The 13,169-nt window shown below is 46.3% G+C and overlaps 1 protein-coding gene across 8 annotated transcripts in view; it reads right to left on the minus strand.

The window, feature by feature from the left end:
* TCF25 (transcription factor 25) overlaps window positions 1-11,033 on the minus strand; it is a 32,768-nt gene extending 21,735 nt beyond the window's left edge. For 4 of the 8 annotated variants that reach the window (XM_041770723.1, XM_041770724.1, XM_041770722.1 and 1 more), the window contains exon 1: window positions 10,718-11,033. In XM_041770723.1, coding sequence (XP_041626657.1) covers window positions 10,718-10,909 — 192 coding nt within the window. In that variant the 5' untranslated portion in view covers window positions 10,910-11,033. The remainder of the gene's footprint in view (window positions 1-10,717) is intronic. The other 4 variants (XM_041770725.1, XM_041770727.1, XM_041770726.1 and 1 more) reach the window with 1 other exon arrangement.
* Window positions 11,034-13,169: the final 2,136 nt, after the last annotated feature.

Below are 13,169 nucleotides of genomic sequence, written 5' to 3' on the forward strand. Positions count from 1 at the left end.
ACTAAGATCATACTCTACCTGGTGATTTTTCAGATTCTCTTTGGACCTACTGTCTCAGTTTGGAAAGTATCAAAGAAAAGAAAGGAACAAGTTTTTGCATCCTTTCTTTTGCTTTCTTTCTTCACCGATGGAGATTTCCATGTGGCAAGGACACAACTCAGGAGTATGTCATGCTTGTCTATCTATAAATCCATATCCGATTCAAAAATGCTGGAATTCTACCAAAATAGCATCTGTCCCAACCTGACTAATAACTATGGCAATTCCTATTGTGGATGCTTTCTTTTGAGTAGCACCATTGTAAAGCCAGGGGCTCAGCTGTGGTCTGGGTAGTTTAGATTCAGGAGCAAAGGGGGGAAGCTGGAATGAGGCCTCCTGGGACATTTCCTCTAAACAATGGGGGTTTAATGAAAGAATTGGCACCCATACTTTCTCCAGCATGCAACCAAATGATACCTCCAATGCCTCCAATGAAGCTGAGTGCTGGTTTACTTTTTTTTAAACGATTTATTAGAGGGTGAGCAAGTGCATGCTAGGGGGGAGGAGCAGAAGAAGAAGGAGAGAGACTCTCAGGCAGACTCTCCAGTAATCACACAGCCCAACTCAAGGCTCAATTTCATGACCCTGAGATCACAACCTGAGCCAAAATTAAGAGTCGGATGTTTAACTGACTGAGCCACCCAGGCACCCTACTGGTTTACTTTTATTTTTTAATCAAAAAAAAAAAAAAAAAAAAAAAGATTTCTGAGGGCAGCCCTGGTGGCCCAGTGGTTTAGCACCGCCTTCAGCCCTGGGTATGATCCTGGAGACCCAGGATCAAGTCCCACGTCAGGCTCCCTGTATGGAGCCTGCTTCTCCCTCTCCTGTGTCTCTGCCCCTCTTTCTGTGTGTCTGTCGTAAATAAAAAAATTAAAATCTTTAAAAAAAAGTAAAAAAAGATATTTCTGAAAGATTTTATTTATTTACTTGACAGAGAGCACAAGCAGGAGGAACAACAGGCAGAGGCAGAGGGAGAAGCAGGCTCTCTGCAGAGCAGGGCACCAGATGCAAGACTCGACTCAATCCCAGGATGCTGGGATCTTGACCTAAGCCGAAAGCAGATGCTTAACTAAGCCACCCTGGTTCCCTGCTGGTTTACTTTTATTAAGTCATGTCTACCTTCCTTCTTAAGTAATTTCTACACCCAGCGTGGAGCTGGAACTCAAGATCTCTAGATCAAGAGTCACATGCTCCACCAACTAGGCCAGCTGCCCCATAGGATCTTATTTCTTGAGTCCCTTTTGGAAGCTTGAGGTATTTAGAGAAATTCAAATTCATAAGCTCTATGTCAAGCTACACTTCACCTGCAATGTTCTGGCTCTGTGCACCCACACATGGAGCCCTCTGATGACATACTTAGCTTTGTGCCTTTTAAGAGTTGCTGACAGTGCATGCTTCATTGCTATCTCTATCAGCACGCACAAGCACTCAAAGACTCTATCCAACAGTCCCAGTGAAATCTTATTTGCTATCCAAAAGCTGGCATTTTCATCAGTTTCAAGTTCTCAAATGGATAAGAATTTCAAGGGGTTTTTGTTCACTACACATACATTCTCTGCTATTCTACAGGACAAGTCTTGAGGAACAATAAACACTGGGCATGAGTTTTACCATTTTTTGGAGGAGAGGAGGAACCAAGGTATAATTTACTTATCTTTAAATGGAGATACAATATGAGTTTTGGCATATGCATAGGTGTGTAACCCATACTCTTACCAAGATATAATATACTTCCATTACCCCCGAAACATATACCACAGTAACACCCCCAATTATTATTTTCTGCTGACTTCAGGTGCTAAGATTTCTTCCACCATAGATGGCTTGTGCCTGTCCTAGAGCTTCATGCAGAAAGAACCAGAACATGTCTTCTTTCATGTTTAGCTTCATTCACACAAAACACTGTTCTGAGGCCTATCCTGTTGGTACCTGTACTACTGGTCATCAGTATGTCTTTGTATGGATATGCCACATTAGCTTAACTGTCTGGCAGAAGTCATTTAAGTGGCTTTCCATTTGGGGCTGTTTGAATGAAAGCTGCTCTTGAACATTTATGTAGAAGTTTCAGGGGTAAGTATCTAAAAGTTGAGTAACTGGGTTATAAAGTATAAGGTTTATGCTGAATTGTCAGATCTATTTCCAAAGTGGTTGTACAACTTTATATTGCTCCCAGAGAGCTCTGCTTGCTCCATGTGCTTACCATTTGGCATTATCAGTATTTCCTTAAAAAAAAAAAAAAAAAATTTTTTTTTTTTTAAGATTTTGGGATGCTTGGGTGGCTCAGCAGTTGAGCAGCTGCCTTCGGCTCAGGGTGTGACCCTGGAGTCCCGGAATTGAGTCCCATATCGGGCTCCTTGCATAGAGCCTGCTTCTCCTATCTCTGTGTCTCTCATGAATAAGCAAATAAAAATCTTTTTAAAAAAGATTTTATTTCATTTATTCATGAGACACACACAGAGAGAGGCAGAGACACAGGCAGAGTGAGAAGCAGGCTCCTTGTAGGGAGCCTGATGAGGGACGAGATCCCTGGAAACCCGGGATCATGCCCTGATCCAAAGGCAGACGCTCAACCGCTGAGCCACCAGGTGTCCTTCCTTTTTTTTTTTATTTTTTAAAGAGTTTACTTGAGAGAGCGAAAGAGAGGGAGGTAGAATGAGTGGGGGCAGGAGCAGAGGGAGCAGCAGATTCCCCAGTGAGAAGAGCTGGACTTGAGACTTGATCCCAGGACACTAGGATCATGACCTGAGAAGTCAGATGCTTAACCAATTGAGCCACCCAGGCGCCTCTTTTGGCATTATCAGTATTTCTAATATGGCCACTCTAGTGAGTATACAATGGCACAGTTTTAAAATTTTAATTTACATTTACTTTTTGACTATTGTTGAATATTCTTTCAAGTGTGTATCAGCCAGCCCTTTGTGAAGTGCCTGTTCCAATCTTCTGCACAATGAAAAATTGGGCTGACTTCTTACTGACTTATAAGAGTTGTTCAGACATGTTCTGGATACAAATCCTTTGTCATAGATGTCTTGTGATCTTTTCCTCCCAGTGTGTGGCTTGCCTATTCATATTTTTAGCTACATCTTCTGATGGGCATAAAAGTTTTAAGTTTTGATGAAGTCTACCTTCTCAATCTTCTTAGGATTAGTTAGTGCTTCCTGGACCTAGTCTAAGAAGTCTTAGCCTACCTCAGTCATGTGGATATTTTCCAACACTTTATTCTAAAAGCATTATAGCTTTAATGTGGAGATCCAAGGTCCATTTTGAGTATGCTTTGTGTGAGGGGACTGTATGGATTGAAGTTCATTTTTCTCCATACAGTTACTGTAGCATCATTTGTTACAGAGATTTTACCTTCCTCATGGAATTGCTTTTGAAAAAAAAAAATCAATTGACTGTATAAGCATAAACCCATTTCTGAATTCTTGATTCTGTTGTGTTGATCTATTTGTCTACATTTAAGCTAACCTCAGACTATGTCTGCTTTCTATTTTCAGTACTTGCTGTAAACTTACAATAAGCATCTTTTATGCATCTCGTGTTATTTCATATAAAAACATAAGACCTTTATGGCAGCATGCTTACATTTCCCTCCATTCTAAGGACAATTAACTGCCATACATTCTACTTTGGTGTGTTGTAAACCCAATAACACACTATTACTTTCGCTTTAAAGAGCCAATCTTCTTCTAAAGAAATTTAAAAACTAGGGAACATTATATATTTACCCTAATATTTAACATTTCCAGCATTCCTCACTCCTTCACATTCTTCCACATTTCCACCTGGCACTATTTTCTTTCAGAATGAAGAATTTCCTTTAATATTTCTTTCTTTTCTTTTCTTTTTTTTTTTTTTTTTCTTTTAAAGATTTTATCCAGGGATCCTTGGGTGGCTCAGCAGTTTGGAACCTGCCTTTGGCCCAGGGCGCGATCCTGGAGTCCCGGGATGGAGTCCCGCGTCAGGCTCCTGGCAGGGAGCCTGCTTCTCCCTCCTCCTGTGTCTCTGCCTCTCTCTCTCTCTCTTTGTCTATCATAAATTAATAAATAAATCTTTAAAAAAATAAATATTTTATCCATTTATTCATGAGAGACATAGAGAGAGAGAGAGAAGCAGAGACACAGGCAGAGGGAAAAGCAGGCTCCGTGTAGGGAACCCAACGTGGGACTCGATTCTGGGTCTCCAGGAACACACCCAGGGCTGAAGGTGCTAAACCACTGAGCCACCAGGCCTAATATTTCTTTAGTATGACTCTGGCAATGAATTTTCTCAACCTTTGTCTATTTGAAAATATCTTTACTTCACATTGATGGTTATTGTTGTTTTTGTTTGTTTTTAACTTTATTTATTCACAAGAGACAGAGAGAGAGAAAGAGAGAGAGGAGAGAGAGAGAGGGGCAGAGACCCAGGCAGAGAGGCAAGCTCCATGCAGGGAACCTGATGTGGGACTTGATCCTGGATCTCCAGGATCACGCCCTGGGCTGAAGGTGGCGCTAAACTGCTGAGCCACCGGGGCTACCCAGTTATCGTTGTGTTTTTTTTTTTTTTTAATTTTTATTTATTTATGATAGTCACACAGAGAGAGAGGGAGAGAGAGAGAGAGAGAGGAAGAGACATAGGCAGAGGGAGAAGCAGGCTCCATGCACCGGGAGCCCGACGTGGGATTCGATCCTGGGTCTCCAGGATCTTGCCCTGGGGCAAAGGCAGGCGCTAAACCACTGTGCCACCCAGGGATCCCTATCGTTGTTTTTTTAATTTCACGCTCATGTTTGAAAAATATTTCACTGGGAATAGAATGCCAGGTTACATTTTTTCCATTAGCACTGCAGAAATGTTGCTCCATTGCCTTCTGGTTTGCTCTGTATCTAGTAAGTCAGGATCATTCATATCATTATTTCACTGTAGATAATGTGTCTCTTTTCCAACTACTTTTATGATTTTAATTTTACCACTGGCTCCAACAATTTGATCGTGATTTGCCTTGCTGTGGTTTTCCTTTTTTTTTTTAAAAAAAATTTTTTATTTTATTTATTTATGATAGGCACACAGTGAGAGAGAGAGAGAGGCAGAGACACAGGCAGAGGGAGAAGCAGGCTCCATGCACCAGGAGCCCGACGTGGGATCCGATCCCGAGTCTCCAGGATCGCGCCCTGGGCCAAAGGCAGGCGCCAAACCGCTGCGCCACCCAGGGATCCCGCTGTGGTTTTCCTTATGTTCATCCTGCTTCGGGCTTTTCAAAAGCCTTATACATCTGTCTATACATCCAGCAGATATCTAGAACCACTGCAAACTTTTTTTCTACTGTTCAAATAATTACACAATTGGAATATGGATTTTTAATTCTTTCCTCACTCATAGCAGCATTAAGAGATACTAATTTTGCTAAAGATAATCTTACAGATGTGAGGACAAAAGAAATGATGTGACATAACTTTAATCTGAAGAATCTTAGAAAGGGATCCCTGGGTGGCTCAGTGGTTTAGTGCCTGCCATTGGCTCGGGGTGTGATCCTGGGATGTGGGATCAAGTCCCACATCGGGCTCCTTGCAGAGAGCCTGCTTCTCCTTCTGCCTGTGTCTCTGCCTCTCTCTCTCTCTGTCTCTCATAAATAAATAAAATCTCTAAAAACTAACAAAAAAACGAGCATCCTGATCACTGAGACTTATTCTGGATGAAGTCTGGTTTATTTAATTTTACAATTCAGGGATCCCTGGGTGGCCTAGTGGTTTGGCACCTGCCTTCGGCCCAGGGCATGATCCTGGAGTCCTGGGATGGAGTCCTGAGTCGGGCTCCTTGCACGGAGCCTGCTTTTCCCTCTGCCTATGTCTCTGCCTCTCTCTCTCTCTGTGTCTCTGATGAATAAATAAAATCTTTAAAAATAAAAATAAAATCTTTAAAAAACTAATAATTTTACAATTCAGATTCATTGCAATTGCTTTCAGAGAATGGCCATTATATTGTACCTAAAAACAGACAGACATATGCACATACAGTTGACCCTTGAACAAGAGGTTTGAACTATGCATGTGAATTTATGTATAAATTAAAAAAAAAATAAATACAGCACAGTATTGTAAATGTATCTTCTTTTTTCTTATGACTTTCTTACCCCCGACCCGACCGGAGGTTAGCACGAGGCAAAGGAAAAGAGAATCGTAAGCAGGATCCATGCCCAGCACAGAGTCTGGTGGAGGGCTCGATCCCATGACCCTGAGATCATGACTTGAGCCAAAATCAAGTTGAACGCTTAACTGACTGAGCCACCCAGGTGCTCCCCCATATGATTTTCTTAATAACATTTTCTTGTATATATTATATATATATAATATATATAACATACAAAATACATGTTAATAGATTTCTATGTTATCAATAAGGCTTCCAATAAATAGCTATTAGCAGTTAAGCTCGGGGGAATGAAAAGTTATGTGCAGATTTTCAACTGCATGGGGTTGAGTGTCCCCAGCCCTAGAGTTGCTTACAGGCTAAATGTAATTCTTTTCTTTTTTTTTTTTTTAAGATTTTACTTATTCATTCATGAGAGAGAGAGAGAGAGAGAGAGAGAGAGAGGCAGAGACACAGGCAGAGGGAGAAGCAGGCTCCATGCAAGGAGCCTGACGTAGGACTTGATCCTGGGACTCCAGGATCACGCCCTGGGCCGAAGGCAGGCGCCAAACCGCTGAGCCACCCAGGGATCTCCTAAATGCAATTCTTTATAAAATATTGATCTTCCTCATTTAGAGGGAAAATTTCTCAGTGCTTTAAAATCTGATCTTTTTTTTTTTTTAATCTGATCTTTTAAAAGTGTGTTTATGGGTTTTTAACAGATAGTCAAAGTAGTTCTCCCCAAATACTGAATATCTATTCTACGTCATCTTCAAAGGCTGCACAGTATGCTATGCTGCAAAACCTGAACTATACATTTAAAACAGACGCATTTATCATGTATAAATTACACTTCAATAAAGCTGGTTTTTAAAAACTACTCTGAATGAAATAGGAAAAATTTCTATTCTAAGGCCAAAAAAAACCTCACCCAAGAGCCTGTCTTGAGAATAAATTTATAAACTAACAAAGGAGAGCTTCTCTCTGCTCTTTCTTCTCTGTAGGACAGCATTGCTGGCCCCTGGAAATGTTTCTAAGTAAACAACTTAGGGTCACGTTTCTACTTAAGTTCTATTGCACCCTTCACTTGGCTTTTAGTATCTGTATTTTCTGAGTGTTGACTATATGCCCAGCTTGGGCTAAAGGCTACACATGTTAATTCATGTATCACTCATGACAACCCCATGAAGTAAGACCGTATCTTATCTACATTCTTACAGCTCTGAAGAGATGGAGCCAGGATTCAAATCTGGGTCCTTCTGTCTCCAAAGCCTGTATTCAAACATTCTGGCTGGAGACAATACCTGCTGGTCCTCTTAGAGGAAACGCTGACTCATGCAGTAACTTTTCTGCATATCTGGGTGCCAGACACAGGGTGGCAGAAACACGATAGGCAACAGCAAAGTCTCTATTCCCAAGAAGCTTATACTTCAGTAGGGAGGAGGGAAAAATGAGAAAGAAGAGAAGGGAAAATGGGAATAAGGGGGTAACTGTACTTTTTTTTTTTTAAGGATATATTTTTTTAGAGAGTGAGTGCAGAGAAAGAGGCAGAGGGAGAAAAAAAATCTTCAGGCAGACTCTCCGCAGAGCACAGAGTCTGAGGACATGGGGCTCAATCTCATGACCCTGAGATCAGGATCTGAGTTGAGATCAAAAGTAAGATGCTTACCGGACTGAGCCACCTTCAGCCACCTGACATAGGTGCCCCAAGATAAGGTAAGTGTATTTTTAAAGCAGGTAGGGTGCAGGCTGGGTGGTTCAGCGGTTTAGTGCTGCCTTCGGCCCGGAGTGTGATCCTGGAGACCTGGGAATGAGTCCCACATTGGGCTCCCTGCATGGAGTCTGCTTCTCCCTCTGCCTGTGTCTCTGCCTCACTCTCTGTGTGTCTCCCATGAACAGATAAATAAAATCTTTATTTTTTTAAAGATTTGTTTATTTATTTATTTATGATAGACATAGATGGGGGGGGGGGGCAGAGACACAGGAGAAGGGAGAAGCAGGCTCCATGCAGGGAGCCCGATGTGGGACTCGATCCCGGGACTCCAGGATCATGCCCTAGACCAAAAGCAGGCGCCAAACCACTGAGCCACCCAGGGATCCCCCCAAAAATCTTTATTAAAAAAAAAAAAATTAAAGCAGGTAGGAAGGGGAAGCAAGACTGAGAAAGTGGTATCTGACCAAAACTTGAGGTCAAGAAGGAGTGAGCCACATGACACCTAAATACAGGTGTTAAAGGCAGAGGAGATGGCGAGGAGGACAGATCACCATGGCCAGAGCATAGAAAGCAAGATTATAAAGGAACGAGGTAGAAGAGCTCATGGGGCCGTTGGGGGGTTATAAAGAAAGGAGGGTTGAGGACAGACACATGCCGAACAGGGTCACTGTGCTTGCTGTGTTCAGACTGCAAAGGAACAAGAGGTGCAGCAGGACTGAGTATAAGGACGGTGATGATTCGAACCATAGGCAATGCTCTCCCTCCACAGGCTGCACTTGGAACTGCCACAGGATGGCCCAATGGTTTGCGTAGATTGTGAGAGGAAAAAAAGCAACTCAGGGATGCCTTCACATTGCAGCATGGACAAGAGGCAAAATGGAAATGCCCTCTACCAAGACAGGGAAAGCTGGAGGAGGCAGCAAAGGCAGTTAACATTTGGACACTATGGGTTTGACAGATCTGTGAAAGGTCTAAAAAGGGACAAATGTTGAGCTGGATGTATGAATCCCGAGACCAGGAAGGACACCTGAGCTGGTGACAGGGGAACACATAGACAGCAGAATCCTGAACAGGTACAGACCGTGAGTCCCACTGACATGATCTCATGGGGAGGGAGGTCCACATCAGTATTCTTTCTTTCCCTTCACATGTAAGCACTCTCTTCACACTTTTTCCACTTCTTGCAAACACTCTGCCCACCCCCCTGTCCATTTACTCTCTTTTCTTCTTCAACAGGAACATTAAGAACATTTGCTTCAGGGACACCTGGGTGGCTCAACGGTTGAGCATCTGCCTTTGGCTCAGGGCATGATCCCTTGATCCTGGGATCGAGTCCTGCAGTGGGCTCCCTGCATGGAGCCTGCTTCTCCCTCTGCCTGTGTCTCTGCCTCTCTCTGTGGGTCTCTCATGAATAAATAAATAAAATCTTAAAAAAAAATTTGTTTTATACCATAAAATTTTTATACCAAAAATACCATAACATAGTTAAGAGTACAAGTTTTAAGTAAGAAAGCCTGGATTTACTCTGCAGGTGTCACTTACTACCTCGTTTCACAAGGACAATATGACCTCCTTCCCAGACTACGAGAATCCTGTGGTACAACAGCAGTGCCTGGAATGTGTAAATGTCCTCCAAAGAAAAGCTATGGCTGTTAAAGATGACAAATCTGGGGTATATGGGAAAGAGGAAGCACAACACAATCAAACGTCCTTGGAGATGGCTGAATACAGCACAAATTGATAAGAACAAGTGAGATGGGGGAGAAGACTTGGGTGTTTTGAGAGAAGTCAGAAAAATGACTGGCAAATTTAAGAACACAGGATGTGATAGAAATACTGGGGAGACAGCCTGCTGTGTGTTCAATTGTGGGAGTTGGGAGATAAGCACAGAAGGTTAATACTACTCTTGTTTTTGTACATGTTTGAATCTTTTTATGATAAAAATGTCAAAAAAGAAAGGAAGCATGACAATAAACAGAGTAGAAAGGAGGGAGTTGCTTCTGGTCTCAGGATCAGAACAGGAAAAAGGAGACTGCAGGGAATCTGAAGAAAGGGCCTGGTCCCACCACCACCCCAGACTCCACCGCAAGGCCGTCTCTCACCTTGGAGGGGAGGTCGATAATCTCGGAACCAAACTCCAGAACTGGTAGCCCACCCACATTCCCTGTCATCTATGATGGGCTCCTAACTTGTCAACTTTACCTAAAGTTGGGTGCAATCCAAGACCAAGAACGAGCTAAAGAAGAGTCGCTGGTTTCCCCATCACCTTCAGACCCCCTGCGGCTTGTTCAACCAGTGGGGCACACCGTGGACACTCTGCCCGCACAGGGAGGTCAGAAAAGCCAGACGAAAACGATGCACGCACAAGCCCATATACTGATTGTGGCCAGCTGAAGAAGCCCCAGGGGGCGTTTACTCCTTCGCTTCACATCCACCATCTACCTGCTCAGGGGACGCAGCGAGAAGCAAGCAGAACACTCAGCCCCGGGGCGCGAGCAGGGGGCGAGATGGTCTATAGGGGCCCGGACCCCCAAGTGCTCCCTGGACGCAGCGCCCCACCCTAAGCTAAAGCGAACGCCCCCCAAAGCCTGAGACCTGAGACCCCGACCACAGGTTGCGGACCCGCCCCCAAGGCGTCACGACCACGCCCACTCCGCGGCGGCCCAGAACGCAACGCCCGGCCTCCACGCTGCAGCCCGAACCGACGTAGCTCCGCCCACCACACCGCCCGCCCCACTCGCCGATTTGGCCCCGCCCAGCTGCGGCCCAGACGAGTCGCCCCGCCCCCGTGACATCAGGGCCCCGCCCCTCCCACCGCCCCCTCCCACCGCCCCCACCCCCGGCAGCCCGGTTCCTCACCAGCTCGAACCGGTTGTTGACGCAGACGCCCTCCTTGCCTGCGCCCCGGGAGCGCCGGCCACCTGGACCCCGCTTTGGACCTTCTTCTTCCGCATCATCGTCATCGTGGAGGACAAACTGCAGGGCGCCGGGCCCGAGGGGCTCCTGGCCGCGCTGTTCCCCCCTCAGCCTCCGGAGGGCCCGGCGCGACATAGGACCCAACGGCCGCTGACGTCTGGAGACCGGGAGAAGGAAGAGCAGAAAAGAGAACGGCTGGCGCGCCTGCGCACTTACGGCGCGCTGGCGCGAGGCTGGCGTGTCACGTCTGCGCGTTGAGGTTCTCCGGAACTTCCTCTCCGTCACCGGGGGCATCAAAGAAGGTGCGGGCATGTCCAGACGAAGTCTCGCGCGAGTTGGGCGCCACCACGCGGCCATCCCTCCCGCGGCGGCCGCGCTGGGTACCCACAGCTGGCCTTCCTAAGGCGTGTCCGCGACGGATGTCGGGGCCACATGGACTCCGAGCCGTCTACACCGGGACCTAGACCCTGCTGTCCGAGAGCGTGCTCGCCGGGCGGGAGGAAGCTCAGCTGAGGCTCCGTGAGGAGGGGATGCGCGCAGGAGCACGGTGCACCTGTGGCGGTGCGCAGGTGACAGCTGGGCGGCGCGGAGCCCGCCTCCGTGGCTGCCGGGGGGGACCTTCTGTCCTTCCTGAGAGTAAACACGTCAAAACCCAGGACCCTCCCAAAGCTGCAGATTTCTGGAAATCTTCCAGTGTTAGGGGCCGGACTGGGAGTTTGCCTTTTGTCGTCGCGAATGCGTCCCAGGTGACTCTCCCGATAATCGGGGTATGGGAATCCGTGGTCTGAGGTGGAGGCTCGCCACCCTCCCTGTGTTTCAAAATCTGCTGGGGAGATTTGTACAATAAAGATCAAGGACCCATCCCTAGAAATTCTGAGATGGGGTCAGGCATTGATATTTCTTAAAAACTCTTTAGAGGATTAAAATATGCAGGCCTACACCGCAGAGGCCCAAATGCAGGAGGGAGAGGCTCTGGTGTGTGCTAGAATAGAGGAGAGGGCAGCCTTGAGTGTGGGGATGGCACTGTACTAATCCTTCTATCCTGGGAAGTAGGTATGCCCACCCCAATTGGGAACTGAGCCTCCAGACACACACAGGGAGAGGGTGTGTGCACACAGGTGTGCCTGGCTGGTCTGTTGGCCTGTACTGGTCATCAGGCTCTTGCATTACTTCACATCGCCTGATGTAGCTGCTGTCTCTAGCTCCCCACATGCCTCATCCTTTCCAGCCATGCACCTGTAGTCCCCTGGAATTTACCCTCCCTACCTCCCATAATCCTGTTAAAGAGCTATGCTCAGCACAGGTGGAACCCCCCAGGACGCCGCTCTCTTGTTCATTCTATTTGTCCAAGGCCGGGCTAGTTGTTAAATAGATTTGGTGTCACCCCTAAAGTGTGTGACCAATTTATGCAGATTTCTTGCCTCACCTGTGGATGAAAACTTGGGGAGTCTCAGCCTGGAGTTGCCTCCTTTGCCTTCCACAAGAGAGCAGTCATGTGATGCCGAGCGATGCAACATCAGGCCCACTTGAAGTTCTCCCTGTACCACTGAAGGCAGGCGTGGCCCTTAGGAGTTTGGTTGTAAACCATTCAGTTCTAAACAAAGTGATCTCCATTTGTCACAATGTAAATTAGGTGAGGTGGAGACAGGGCTTGGTTCACTGGGCTGACTGCATAGCTTTCAGTACCTAGGGTCAGCAGAAGGCAAACCCCGAGACAAAGTGGATCCCTTCCAACATCACCTTCAAGCTTTTATGTGGGCCCTTCGCAGCTCCACCCAGCTGTCCCAGGGTTTATTTTTTTTAAAAGATTATATTTATTTATTCATGAGAGACACACATAGAGAAAGAGGCAGAGACACAGGCAGAGGGAGAAGCAGGCTCCATGCAGGGAGCCCGATGTGGGACTCAATCCCCAGTCTCCAGATCAGACCCCGGGCTGCAGGCGGCGCTAAGCCGCTGCACCACTGGGGCTACCCCCAGGATGGGTTTTTAATTTCCAAGTATTCCTATGTGGAATAGAACACTGGTTTCTCGCTGTTGGGAATGTGGGCCTGATCCTATTGGCAGGCCCACTTCCTCACCCATGTAATTTTTTTTTTTTTTAATTTTTATTTACTTATGATAGTCACAGAGAGAGAGAGAGAGGCAGAGACACAGGCAGAGGGAGAAGCAGGCTCCATGCACCGGGAGCCCGACGTGGGACTCGATCCCGGGTCTCCAGGATCGCGCCCTGGGCCAAAGGCAGGCGCCAAACTGCTGCGCCACCCAGGGATCCCCTCACCCATGTAATTAAAACGATGGCAACAGTGTTCACCTCCCAGAAGCATATGCCCATGGAGGGTCACACATTGCTGGCTCTGTGACCAGGAACAAATCTTTACGCTTTCTGTGTCTG

Source organism: Vulpes lagopus, chromosome 10 (genome assembly GCF_018345385.1).
Source record: "Vulpes lagopus strain Blue_001 chromosome 10, ASM1834538v1, whole genome shotgun sequence".
Lineage (NCBI taxonomy): Eukaryota > Metazoa > Chordata > Mammalia > Carnivora > Canidae > Vulpes > Vulpes lagopus.